This window comes from Lipotes vexillifer, unplaced genomic scaffold, assembly GCF_000442215.2.
Source record: "Lipotes vexillifer unplaced genomic scaffold, Lipotes_vexillifer_v1.1 scaffold70, whole genome shotgun sequence".
In the NCBI taxonomy this organism is placed as follows: domain Eukaryota; kingdom Metazoa; phylum Chordata; class Mammalia; order Artiodactyla; family Lipotidae; genus Lipotes; species Lipotes vexillifer.
Genome location: NW_006789896.1, coordinates 472,297 through 486,131, shown reverse-complemented (window position 1 = coordinate 486,131; position 13,835 = coordinate 472,297). Strand labels below are relative to the sequence as shown.

Here is a 13,835-nt window from a genome sequence, read left to right as displayed (position 1 = left end):
GGAGGCCCCAAAAAAAAAAAAAAAAAAAAAAAAAAAAAAAAAAAAGAAGGTAGGTAAAGATAGAAGATAGACACTGCACATCATTGAGACCATCAGATGACAAACATGCCTGTAAGCTGGTGAGCAGCGGATATCTCCCCTGAGAAGTGTACTAAGTTCTTCCAGGTGCAAGCTGGTGTACACATGCTTTGAACTAGGACACAATGGCCAGCTCTGTAAAGGGAAGCAGGGGGTCTTCGGTCCAATTTCTATCTCCTTTACTGATTCATTATCAGATGGTGAACAACCATCTTCATTCCTCAGTGTTTATTCGCAAAATAGGTATTTTCATTTTTATACTCACTCCCTAGTGGATCTCTAGTTCGATAGCTTTAAATATTTCTCTTCTGAATTTGAGACTCATAGATCCATCTACCTACTCTACATCTTTACTTGGATGTGTCTCTTGGGCATCTTAATATAACCAAAACCAAACCCTTGCTTTGCTCCCCCACCCCCTGCTGGCTCCACCCTATTCCAGTACATCAGTACATGGCAACTCCATTCTTCCAAAACTGTGACTTAGACTCATCTCTCATAACTCATATTCAACTGACCAGCAAATTTTGTTGGATCTACCTTCAAAATATATCTAGAACACAGCTGCTTCCCACCACCTCCACAGATAACATCTTGGTCTAAACCAACAAAATCGTATACCTGGATTATCACAATAGCCTCTTAACTCTTCCCTTGCTTCCATTCTCAACCCCCTATAGTCTACTGTCTACACAGAAACTAGCCTGATCACTTAAAAAGGAAAGTCATATCATAACACTTTTTTTTAAACATTTTTATTGGAGTATAATTGCTTTACAGTGGTGTGTTAGTTTCTGCTTTATAACAGAGTGAATCAGTTATATATATACATATATTCCCATATCTCTTCCCTCTTGCGTCTCCCTCCCTCTTACCCTCCTTATCCCACCCCTCTAGGTGGTCACAAAGCACCAAGCTGATCTCCCTGTGCTATGCGACTGCTTCCCACTAGCTCTCTATTTTACATTTGGTAGTGTATATATGTCCATATATACACTACCACTCTATCACTTTGTCCTAGCTTACCCGTCCCCCTCCCCGTGTCCTCAAGTCCATTCTCTAGTAGGTCTGCGTCTTTATTCCCGTCTTGCCCCTAGGTTCTTCATGCCTGTCACACTTCTTAAAACCCTCCACTGGGACTTCCCTGGTGGTCCAGTGGCTAAAACTCCACGCTCCCAATGCAGGGAGCCTGGGTTCAATCCCTGGTCCAGGAACTAGATCCCACATGCCGCAACTAAAGATTCTGCATGCCGCAACTAAGACCCGGCGCAGCCAAATAAATAAATACTAAAAAACAAAAACAAAAACAAAAAGCCTCCACTGACTTCTCATTTCATTCTAAATAAAATCCAAAGTTCTTCAAATGGAATTCAAAGCTCAACTCACTTTTGTTCTAGATCCCTTTGATCTCACCTCCTAACACACAACCTCTTATTTATTCAGCTCCAGCCACAAGGGGTTTCTTCCTGTTCCTAGAATATGCCAAACCATTTTATCTAATATGCATTTGATCCCACACATCACTCTCTAGTCAAGCACCATGCTTTATTTTTCTAAACAGCACCTATCATTACCCAACATATTTTTTTGGTTTTGTCCCACTAGAATGCAAACTCCATAAGAGTGCAAGTGTTGTCTGTTCTGTCCACTGCTTTCCCCCAACACTTAGAACAGTGCTCCTATATGCAACAACAATAATTTCTAGGTATGAAATTCAAAGGATTTTTCATTTCATTTAAAACAGGCAAGAAACAAATACGGATTTTAGTTGCTCAGACACACAGTCTTAAAATATCAAAAATAATTTCAGAATAAAGCTAGATTCCACAACATCCATCAGGAGTTTCAACTGAGGAAATGATGAATGACAATGTTCAAACATAACAGGCCTTTCAGATGCATCAGAATCACAAGCACGTGGCAAGGATCATGTGTCCCAATTAAGTGAATATCTTGTTCCATATTCACCAGCTCATAAACAGATGATGAACCAGAGCAGACTGCCCTGATGACTCTGGGAGGAAGAAAGGAATGACATCACTGGAGACCCTGAAGGCCTGTGCTCAGGCAGATGGCATACACACACACAGCCTAGGCTGTGATTGCTGAACCCCATGATGAATGACAAAGAAACCCGTCTCGTGACCAGCTATCAGGGGAATTCTCTGAGCCAGACAGTCACCTCTAACTCTTCTGCCAGTTAAGGCGAAGGGGACTCTTTGTGATAAGTGTGATGTTACACTCCTCAAATGCGTAGTTATGATAGCTTTTCTTAAATGCTTATTCACATTTATTCGTGAATAAGGGAAGGAAATGGGATTTGTTTAAATTTAATTTCTAGGTCCAATGCAACCTATTATGGCTGTCCCCAATACTGAACCCCCGGGTTGTCATCAGTACCCCACCCCACACAGTCCCCTCAAACTAGTCACAGCCTCCAGATTGAGCCCCGAATCTGTAACCACTCTAAACAATACTCCCCAAAGTGCCAACGCCCTAAATAGACCCCCTGCCATCACCAACCACCAGAGAACCCTCTTCTGTCATCCATACCTACAAAATCCCCCTGTTGTCAGCAACGCCCCAGGCAGGTTTCCCGAATGAATAGTCCTCTATAAGAGTCCTATCCCATCAGCCAGAGACCCACTCACCCCTTCCCCTTACCAACGTCCACCGAGACCCCACTCCTGTTACCAGTTCTCGAATATCCCCTCCCCAGATCCCTCCCCAGATCCCTCACGGACATCTGTCACCAACTTCGTCATCCCTACTCCGCCGACAGCCCCTCTCAGCGCCCTCTCCTGTCCCGCCCCTTGACATGCGGCCCTGCCCCTTGGCGCGGCGTTCCAGCGAGCGGCGCCGGAAGCTCCGCCCCCTGAAGGTTGCTAGGCTCCGGTAGCCGGAAGTCCCGCCTGCCGTGTAGTCGCCGCCGCCGCCGCTACCGCTGCCGTCGACGCCGCCGCCGCAGCCACCGCCGCCGTCGTTGTTGTTGTGATTGGTGCGCTGAGCTCCGCGGCTCCGAGAGCCGGCTGCATCCTTTCCCCGCTGCCGCCGCCGCCATGAAGTGGATGTTCAAGGAGGACCACTCGCTGGGTAAGCGCTCGGCCATTGGCCCCGCCGTGGGGGCTGGGGCGGCGGGTGGGCCCCCTCCCCCACTCGGGCCGCCCTGGGCTGGGCCCTGCGGGGCGGATGCCGCACTCTGGTCTCGGGTCGCCGAGGTCCCGGCACCCCGGGCGGCTGCCCACCCACCCCGCGCCGACCTCTGCGGGACCTTCCGGAGCCAGTGGACCGGGGACCGAGGTTGCCGGGACGCCTGAACGAGGACCTGGGGCGTTCGCAGGTCACGGTGGGGAGGAGGGCCGGGGGCTCGGGACCCGGCCGGCCGGTCAGGCGCGACAGTCAGCCCGGTGCGTTTCTCCCATAGAACACAGATGCGTGGAATCTGCGAAGATCCGAGCGAAATATCCCGACCGGGTTCCGGTGAGTGGACTCCCCGCCCCCTCACCTCGCTGTCACCCTTGCTGTTTAGGACCCGTGATAGGGCCCCAGGCCATTCAACAGTTGACAAGTTTAGATTCCAGTCCCAGTTATAGTAGCAGATGGGCCAGACTGGGTAAGGGACCAGCTGGGGCCGGGGCGTGAGGGGCTTGAGTTGATGCTGTTCAGGATGCCTCAGTGCTGAATCTCCTGATCTAGGCCAACAAGCTGTCAGCAGCCTCTGGGCTTCCCTAGACAATTATGTAATAAACGATGTTCTAGGACAGGGCAACAGGTCACAGCCACTTTTGGGAATGGTGGTGGAGGAAGACTTTCACTTTGGTGTTGGAAGTGGTAGTCTCAGGACATTGATCTTTAACTTTGAGCCACCATCTTTACCTTCTGGTTCCTTTTCTCACTCTGATCTTGACATCCTTTCCTGACTAAAAAAATCTGAGAAGCCACTTCTAGTGGCTTGTGTTTAATCAATGATACTTATCCTGTATTTATCCCATGGTAGGGGAGATAGTTTCTGTAACCCTTATTTATTTTTAAGGACATCCAGGCCTGTTATTGTAGCTTATTGCTTGTGAACAGTTCCTTTGGGGAGGGGGCAGGAGGGATAAATTTGAAACTTAGTTCAGAGAGAAGCAACAGGCCAAATGAAGAGCTTCGTTCTTGGCTGGCTGGGCTTGCCAGTCATTCCCATTAGTCCATCCATTCTCATTTCCTGTGTTCCTTGGGATCTTAATTCCCCTGTAGTGTGAAGGCAGATCCATTCTGTGGTCCAGCCTGGAGTAACAGGCTGTAGAGGAAACCCTCACCAGATATTTTCGAGTCTGCCCAGACAAAATGTTGAAAAGCTTTGTAGTGAGGGCTGTGTTTCTCTTATGCATGCTGAGATCAGGGATGAGAAATATAATAGTTGACCACAGAAAAGCACTTACCGTTTCCCTATAACACATTTATATCAGTTCTTAACCTCCAGAGTGTGTGGTTTATTAAATCAGGGGCATATTTTCTCATGTTATGCAGTTTCCCAAACACCTCCTTGCCCACACACTGTTCATCAGCTCTCCAACAATGCAGGGCCAGAGCCTTACATTAGAAATCTAGTCCTGACCTTTCTTTGCTTTCACAGGTGATTGTGGAAAAAGTCTCAGGCTCTCAGATTGTTGACATTGACAAACGGAAGTATCTGGTTCCATCTGACATCACTGTGGCTCAGTTCATGTGGATCATCAGGAAAAGGATCCAGCTTCCTTCTGAAAAGGCAATATTCCTGTTTGTGGATAAGACAGTCCCACAGTCCAGGTGAGAGCTGTTTACTGCTATTGGCCATCTGCTTGATTGCTCACAGAACTCAAAACTTTGGAGGTCTGAAAACTCTTAGAGGTCCTGACGAGAAATCTGATTTTTGTGCTCCCTGACATCAGGAGTTCAAGGAAAACAAGAAAGGGCTTCAGTAGGTGGGTGTGCGCTTTGGGTTAAAAAAACAGAACAAGGCCTGGACTTAAATTTCATCATTTCTTTTTTTTTTTTTTTTTTTATCCTCAAACACCCAAGAATCCTTTTAAATAGTTCAGGACTAATTAGGCTTAAGCTATCAGTAGAACTTAAGCCTGAAATGAGGTTTTCTCCAAATGATCCATGAAATAAGTCCTGTCGTTCTTCCCCAGGAGCTTGTGGTCCCTGCTGAGGCTCAGCTTCAGTTAATCACCCTGCCTACTTGCTCGCTTTCCAGGCTCAGCTCTGGCCACTGTGAGAGTGCCCTGAGAGCAGCTGCCTGATCCTCAAGTACGTGGAAATGGCTGCTGGCCAGCAAAGGGCTCTGAGGTCTCTTTACAGACTTACACCTCTCTTGGTACCACCTGCTCTGACTTTCAGAGTAACCACCCCCTTGCTCTTGCTCTTGTGCTGCCTGGAAGCAATCTTTGGGATAACTTGGGGCCTAAATCTAGGCAGGGGCATTACAGTTCCCTTCTAGGTAGTTGACAGTCTGGCTTTAGTCCTCTGTGGAAAGAGGAAAATTTTCTGGCTTAGTCTGTATCCCTGGTCAGTCCTTTCCTATTACTGATTTGAGTACTTCTGGGCCCCTCCTCTGAATGTGAATTCCTGGCTGCATCTCATCTTAGTGACCCAAACTAAGTTTCATTTGTTATCCCCCCAAAAATAGTACTTCTGAAGCTAAGGCTTTAAGAACTCCTGGGAACTAGCCCAATGTGGCCAAAATATGTTTCTTTTGAAAATCCTTGAAAGCTCCAGAAGAGGCCTAAGCCAAGTTCTGGTTCTTTTCCTATGAAAGGTAGACAACTCTGGCTACTTTTTGGTCTGATTTTCTCTTCCTCATTCTCTGCCACCTCCACCTCTTGGTGTTTGGCAGAGGATAAGGGAGAAATGGAAGGTTCTTCCGTTAGGCCAAGGTTCTGCCTGAGGAGACAGGCCAGGTCCTGCCTAATGGGTGCCATTGGTCTGCTTACAGCTGTAGCTCAGGAAGCTGCGGTGTTGCCAGGGGTGACCTGGCCAACCCATTGGGCTCTCCCAGCCTTCCTTCGCAGGCCTCTGGGCAGTGTGGTGCTAGGCACACTCTTCACCAGGAAAGGCTGGTGAAGCCCTGGGCATCTGTGGTCACTCTCCGCTTCCCTTCAGGTAGTGGGGGAGGTAAATCTTCATTCATGCCACCTGCAACTTCTGCAACTCCTTGGTGGCCCTATGTTTTCTCCTTCCCGGTGCTGGCTTCTTATGGGAGGAAGTAGGTGACTAGGACCTGTGGCACTGAGTTTTATTTTCCTTGATTCTAATCCTCTGATACTTCTTGAAAGAAATGAAGCAGGCTTCTGGAGACATTAAGATTACGTTATCTAGCAATTAAAATGGCTGAAGATTTTAACTAATGCCCTCTCCCCCATTATCCCTGAAATATAAATAGAATTGGAAATGAAAAGTGATTCTTAGGGCAGCAGAGGCTGCTTCAGGGCCATTTTCTCTCTAAGTTTTATTTGCCTTTCCAACCTGGTAAGAATCCTCCCTGAAACAGATTACACCAGTGACCTAAGTCACTAACCAGGCCCTCTGCCCAGGCTCTTCAGTGTCTTTGGACCCAGTTAATGACTTCCTGCCCCATATTTAATGTACCAGTTCTTTGTTTGTTTGGTTTTATTCTTAAAAACAAATTTGCTTATAAATAAAAGAGGCATGTGACATCATTGGCCTTTATGCAACTGATGGCTGCACAAAATTGCCAGTCTCCTTCCTAAAGCTACTGTTTGACTCAGTGTTGCCATTTCCTCCCCAAGGCAGTAGCAGCCTCTTTCGTAGCACTTTTCAGCCTCCTTAGGGAAGCATGGAGCCTCCTTTAACCTTCAGCCAGTGCTTGCAGCCTTTGGAGAGTGGCTGGGGAAGTCAGAGTTGAGAGAGGAGGAGCCCTCCCCCATACCATAACAGACAGATCTACACAAGGATAACTTACGTCTGAGGCTGAGCGAAAGTAACTTCATTTATTCCTGCCTTGGAGCGGAACTTTGCAGGTGACCATCACGTAAAATAACGTGATTATTGTTTGAGTAGTTAGTATTAAATATTGATTCTAGAAACAGAGACAGAAGCAAGTCTCTAAGAGTTTTACTTTCAAAATTCTGAGTTCTCTTTTTTTAAAAAGGGGAGATCTCAACTGCCTTTTCCCATTTCCCATTGAAAAGTTGAATTCTCTGCCTAGGTGCCTGCATCCAGAATTGGGCCAGAAATGAAGGGAAAACTGTGCCTTGGTGCAGACAGGACTTGAGAAAGAATATCAGTGTATGTTTCCCAGTCACGGCTTTAGAGGAGAACCCAGACCTGGCAGTGGTGCCCACCTTTGGTTTTTGTTTAGAGCACAGATAAGAGTCTTTTATCCCAGGAGTATATTATTAAATAAAATATATCTAAGATGTTATAACTTGGGAATGTTACATTGGGAAATCCGTGCTGTTTAAGATTATGGTGTTTAGTTGCTCCTGGCTCTTAAAGAGGTACTAAGTAAAAGAAGTTGTGATGTCTTACAGTCCAGACTTCATTTAGAAAGGTGCTTAAATTAAGCACATTTGATCATTTCTGGGTAAATACCTCTTCAAGAGCAGGGTTTATCTTAACAGTGGAATAGAGTTTGTTTATATTAGAGAAAAATCTGATAAAAGGAATAAGCAGTAGTTAATTTTTGTAATTTAGAATCTTGGGCAGCCTTTAGGGCCATGTTAACTTTCACTCTGAGTCCTGTGCCTTTTCAGGATCCACAGCAGTGGCCGTTGTCCTCCCAGTTCACCCCACCCACCCTCCCCCTGCTGGGAAAGAGATAAATCCAGATACAGTGGAAGCACGTGGGGTGTAAAGCAGATGGATGGCCGGGTGGCCCATCAGCCCAGCCAATTCCTGAGTCAGGCTGGATCCCACAGCCTCCACAGCCTGACCTTGGTTGGGGCCAAGGGAGGGTTGTGCAGGGATAGGGCATCCACTCAGTTCTAGATCAGCCTCCCCCAATTTGTGGCTGTTGAGCAGCTTGAAACTAGTTTGCCCTCAGCAGCATGGCTATTCCTGGATGTGGATCCTTCTGAAAAGTGCCTTTATTATTGGTTAGTTTGTCTAGACCAGTTTGATCTTGAATGGAAATGTAGGGGACAGGGTTTTAGGGGGCAATTTAGGTTCATTTCACTCAGTACTTCAGGGTCCCACCATATCTTTAGCTTGGCTCCATGGCTTAAATCTGCCACTGGCTTTCCCATTTCTTTCCTTGTCAGACTCAGAGCTTGAAGGTGGCAGTCCCCTACCACCACTGCTCACCACTCTTGGATGAGTGTCTCTTTGCTTTCAGATCCTCTGGTGCTCCAGTAGTGGCCCACCTGGTGCTGTGTGGCTTGGGCCTCTGGATTCCGAGAGGGGAGCCCGACTTTTCAGAGGTGTACAGAACTTGTCCTAAAGGAACACGCCGGCCTTCTGCTGTACACTGCCTGCTGAAAAGGGGCACGTTTTGCATCCCTGCCCTTCCACTTGGCTATTCTTTTTTTTTTTTAATTATTTTGTGTCCCTCATGACTTTTTTTAAAGAGGGATCTTTTTTAAAAAATTTAATATTTAATTTATTTATTTTTGGCTGTGTTGGGTCTTCATTGCTGTGTGCGGGCTTTCTATAGTTGTGGTGAGTGGGGACTACTCTTCGTTGTGGTGTGCGGGCTTCTCATTGCGGTGGCTTCTCTTGTTGCGGAGCATGGGCTCTAGGCGCGGGGGCTTCAGTAGTTGTGGCACGTGGGCTCAGTAGTTGTGGCTCACGAGCTTAGTTGCTCCGCGGCATGTGGGATCTTCCCGGAACAGGGCTCAAAGCCGTGTCCCCTGCATTGGCAGGCAGATTCTTAACCACTGCGCCACCAGGGAAGCCCTTGGCTTTTTTTTTTTTCTTCTTTTTTTTGGCTTGGCAACCTGCACCCCACTCCACAAGAACCAAGCCTGACCCAGCGTGGCCTTGAGTGCTGCCGCCTCACCAGACCCTCTCTCCCGCTTTCCCTCCCATTGCCCGGGATCCAGCTTCCCTCCTGCTGCCTCAGCCATCAGCGACAGCGACACCCTCTCCTCCCATCCCACGGCTCCCCGCGCCAGGTCGCCGCACCAGACAGCGGGTAACCGCCTTGGCTATTCTTTTAATGGGACTTTTTTTTCTTTTCAATTTATTTTATTATTTTTGGCTGCATTGAGTCTTCCTTGCTGCGTGTGGGCTTTCTCTAGTTACGGCGAGTGGGGACTACTCTTTGTTGCGGTGCGCGGGCTTCTCATTGCGGTGGCTTTTCTTGTTGTGGAGCATGGCTCTAGGTGTGTGGGCTTCGGTAGTTTTGGCTTGCGGGCTCAGTAGTTGTGGCATGCGGGCTCTAGAGCGCAGGCTTAGTAGTTGTGGCGCACGGGCTTCGTTGCTCCATGGCATTTAGGATCCTCCTGGACCAGGGCTCAAACCCGTGTCCCCTGCATTGGCAGGTGGATTCTCAACCACTGCGCCACCAGGGAGGCCCCTTAATGGGACTTTAAAAAAAAGTATTTTTAAACTATATTTGTAGCCTTGCTCTTTTTTGGCTCCAGACCAAGTTATTCTGACTCTGTATGTGTGTGGCCTGATCCCACAAGTGCTGTTTTTGAATTATACTGTACAGATGCGCCGGTCTTCTTTCTCATCACCTAGGGAAGCCTTGGAATCAGGCGTTCAGTCACGGGCTGCTGACTGGAGCGTTTAGCTCCCAGTGTTGAGCATTGTCAGTTTTCAAGTTCCTGCCCAAGGGATACCCTGAGTATAAGGACACGGTGCTACTGCCAACTAAATAGAGTTTCCACATGACACTGCGTGGCAGAGAAAAGGAGAACAGTTAAAGGGCTCTTAAAATCATTAGGCACAGCCATCTAATTGTAAAATTACAGGATCTGAAGGACCTGCTGCTCAATGTGTGATACAGAAGCTGGCAGCAGTGGCCTTCCCTGGGAATTTGTTAGATAGAAATGTAGATCTCAGACCCAGACCTTCAGAATCAAAACAGGCACTTTAACAAGACATCCAGGTGATTGATTTCCCTATGCATGTTTGTATGTGTGAGAAGTGCTATTCTAAGGGAGGTCTTCACAGAAGGTACAAGAATGCTGACATTAGGTCATTAGATCTAGTTGTGTATTCACATGGAGGCAGCACAACTTGGTGGTAAGAACGTCTCCTAGCTTTGTGATCTGGCATGAATTAGTTAACCTCTCTGTGCCTCACTTTGTTTTTTAAATTAACTAATTTATTTATTTATTTTGGCTGTTTTGGGTCTTCGTTTCTGTGCGAGGGCTTTCTCTAGTTGCGGCGATCGGGGGCCACTCTTCATCGCAATGAGCGGGCCTCTCACTATCGCGGCCTCTCTTGTTGTGGAGCACAGGCTCCAGACACGCAGGCTCAGTAGTGGTGGTGCACGGGCCTAGTTGCTCCGCGGCATGTGGGATCTTCCCAGACCAGGGCTCGAACCCGTATCCCCTGCATTAGCAGGCAGACTCTCAACTACTGCGCCACCAGGGAAGCCCTGTGCCTCACTTTTATTATCTGAACTATGGATTATGATTGTACCTGCCTCCTAAGATTGTTCTGAGGGTAAAGAGTTAATACATGTAATGCACTTAAAATAAGTGCTTGGCACATAGTGTTTGCTATTATAATTAGAATTTTTATGATCAGCCTTTATAGCTGCTAGGGCACTGTTAAATTTATAAACCCAAGTTTTACTTAAAAGACAATGGGATCTGAAGACAGAAAGCCACATGATTATGGGTCCTCCTCCCCCAACCCCGTCAGAGTCTCAGAGCCTGCCTTAGACAGTAGTCGTTCCGTGGTCATTGCTCACTGCAGACAACGTTCAGAGTCTGGGGTTTATAAAGCTCCTCAAGTATTTCTAACTCAGCAGCACAATTTAGAGTCACTGCCCTTGGGCTTGTAACTTGTTAGGAGAAGAGCAGAACTTAGTCTGGCAGATGGAACCAAACTTGACATAGGCATCAAGGTGTGGCTGCTGCCTTTGAATTGCACACAGTGTCTGCTCCTTCCAAACCCCTTTGGTAATGATAGTGGGGAGACTGTAGTTCAGGTCTTATCAAGGTCACCTGGACACTTGTACCAACCTGGGCAAGAGAGTTGTGGTAGTAGCAGTAGCAGTTTTCCCCTTTGCCTCACTCTGAGGATTCTCAGGGTAAAGCTGGGTTCCTAAGGGCATTCCTAACCACCAGGGTAAAAGTCTTCTTGAGAGACCCCGCTACTTGTTCAAGCCCTTTGCTAGTTGCTGGCTCTTCACTCCACTTCCTGGCTTACTCTACTTCCTAATCCCATGCTTTTAAAGATAAGCATCTCCAAAACAAAGACAGACAAGCATCTCTCCCTCTGGCAAAGGGATTGTTTCTCAACTTGGCTGCATATGGAATCATCTTGGGCATTTTTTAAAAAATTAATTAATTTATTTTTGGCTGCGTTTGGTCTTGCTGCGCGCGGGCGGGCTTTCTCTAGTTGCGGTGAGCGGGGGCTACTGTTCGTTGCGGTGCGCAGGCTTCTCATTGCGGAGGCTTCTCTTGTTGCGGAGCATGGGCTCTAGGCGCACAGGCTTCAGTAGTTGTGGCATGTGGGCTCAGTAGTTGTGGCGCACAGGCTTAGTTGCTCCGTGGCATGTGGGATCTTCCCCGACCAGGGCTCGAACCCGTGTCCCCTGAATTGGCAGGTGGATTCTTAACCACTGTGCCACCAGGGAAGTCCCCATCTTGGGCATTTTAAAACTTACTGATGCCTGGGTCCTACCTCCAGAGATTCTGATTTAATTGGTCTGGGGTGGGGCATGTCTTTCAAGCTCCCCATTGTTTCTGCTGTGCTGCTGAGGTTGAGACCTACTACCCACCACAGGTGTTCTCATGGGCACGGGTTCCTCCCTCTTACCCGCTGCCCCCCAAGTCCTCACATGTTCCAGGGCAGTGTCGTCAATAGAAATGGCATGTGAGCCACATATGCAATCTAAAATTCTCTAGTAGCCACATTAAAAAAGAAAAACAGGTGAAGTTAATTTTAATAGTATATTTTTTTATCTGGTATATCCAAAATGGCATCATTTCAACATGTAGTCAAAATTTAGATATTTTAGATCTTTTTTTTCATACTCTGATACTTTGAAATCTTGTTTATGTTTTACACTTACAGCACATAGCAGTTCAGATGAGCCACATTTAAAGTGCTGAACATAGTGGCAACTGCATTGGACAGCAGAAATATAGGACATTTCTATCACAGGAGAAATTTCTAGTGAACAGTGCTGTTTCAGGGAGTCCTTATTTTACAAATTCCAGTTAGATCCTCACAGGAAGCACGATTTTATTGTACAAGATGCCAGTGACAGGCCATTCTGTATTCATACTCATCCACTCCTACGTTATTACTAGTTCTCATCTACCCATGCAGCCGAACCAGCTAAGCTTGAAAATGGGCAGGAAGAGTAGGAAAGGAGAAAAACTCCCCTTTATAAATAAATGTGGTCTGCATTCCTGTTTACATGGTGGTCCCATACAGCTGCCAGGAGCAAAGCAGCAGCGTGGGGCAGTCTTTGCTTCACCAGCTTGAGGCCTCCGACCCCTCTTTATCTACCCTCTGGCCCTTGTTCTCCTGAGTCCTGCATTTAAGCACCTGTTAAGACCTGTCTGGGCTTAGTGACCTCTGTCATCTCTGCCGGCTCTCAGACTGCTTTGTCAGTGCTGCTTCTCTGGTTGACCCCACCAGGCATGGTCATGCTGAGGTTTAGCACATGTCTGTACCTCCTGCTTATCCATGTGGCCAGAGCTCACCTGGGGCTCCGGGTGTTACTAGTCTTACTCTGGAGCCAGTGCACCTCAGCTTCATGGCAGAGAACTAGATTAGGTCTCCCCTGCTGCAGTCTGTTTTACTGCTGAGGGAAAGCCAGCTCTCCCACCCACACATGTTCAGTTTGAGCAATATCTATTTCTGGAGGGTTCTTAGGAAGCTTGGGCAAGACTTCTTTGGATCCCAGATATAATATGAGAGCTTTTTGCATTACAAGTGAGGAAACTAACTACCCTTCGATGACGCCGATGCAGATCTCTGGGGCACAGGGTTTCTGGCGGGCGAACTTCCACAGGAATCAACCCACTCATTCTTTATCATGTTAGGTACAAATTATAAATCTTCAAATAGACCAGCCCTGAGGAGAGGAAAGCACAAGTACTCATCCTTACCTTTGTCTCTCACCCATACAGGGATGGGCCTCTTAGACTCTTATTTTGCTTATTAGCTTTTCTCCCTTGCCCCCGCAGGCCCCCCCCCCCCCCAAATTCAGAAAGCATTGCGAAAGCACTAACCAGTACTAACCAACCACATCCACCCTAGGAGCTAGAGCTGGCTTCTGAAGGAATACCTTGGTGTAAGGGTGAGTCAAATGGCCTTGCCTCGGGACAGGAGGATGGAGGTTGATTCTAGTCTTATCTACCGATTCCCAGAGAATTACTTTTTATTACCTACCACCAAAGGTGTGACAGAGAGTAGCTAGTTTAAGTAGTGAAATTCCTTATCCTCAAGCCATCTTTCTCCCAACACGTAGACTCAGTAATCAAACCCAATTCTCAATGTTGTTTTTTGTTTTTCTCTTTCAAGCCTAACTATGGGACAGCTTTACGAGAAGGAAAAAGATGAAGATGGATTCTTGTATGTGGCCTACAGTGGAGAAAACACTTTTGGCTTCTGAGGGCCAGTGCTGGGCTAGGTGC

At 47.3% G+C, this 13,835-nt stretch overlaps 1 protein-coding gene across 1 annotated transcript in view; it reads left to right on the top strand.

The window, feature by feature from the left end:
• The first annotated feature begins 2,981 nt into the window (after nucleotides 1–2,981).
• Nucleotides 2,982–13,835, top strand: part of GABARAPL2 (GABA type A receptor associated protein like 2) — an 11,354-nt gene continuing 500 nt past the window's right edge. The window contains exons 1-4 of the mRNA XM_007462924.1: nucleotides 2,982–3,171; nucleotides 3,503–3,558; nucleotides 4,697–4,869; nucleotides 13,723–13,835. The exon at nucleotides 13,723–13,835 is cut by the window's right edge and continues 500 nt beyond it. Of these exons, the coding sequence (XP_007462986.1) occupies nucleotides 3,138–3,171; nucleotides 3,503–3,558; nucleotides 4,697–4,869; nucleotides 13,723–13,813 (354 nt within the window). The 5' untranslated portion in view covers nucleotides 2,982–3,137 and the 3' untranslated portion in view covers nucleotides 13,814–13,835. The remainder of the gene's footprint in view (nucleotides 3,172–3,502; nucleotides 3,559–4,696; nucleotides 4,870–13,722) is intronic.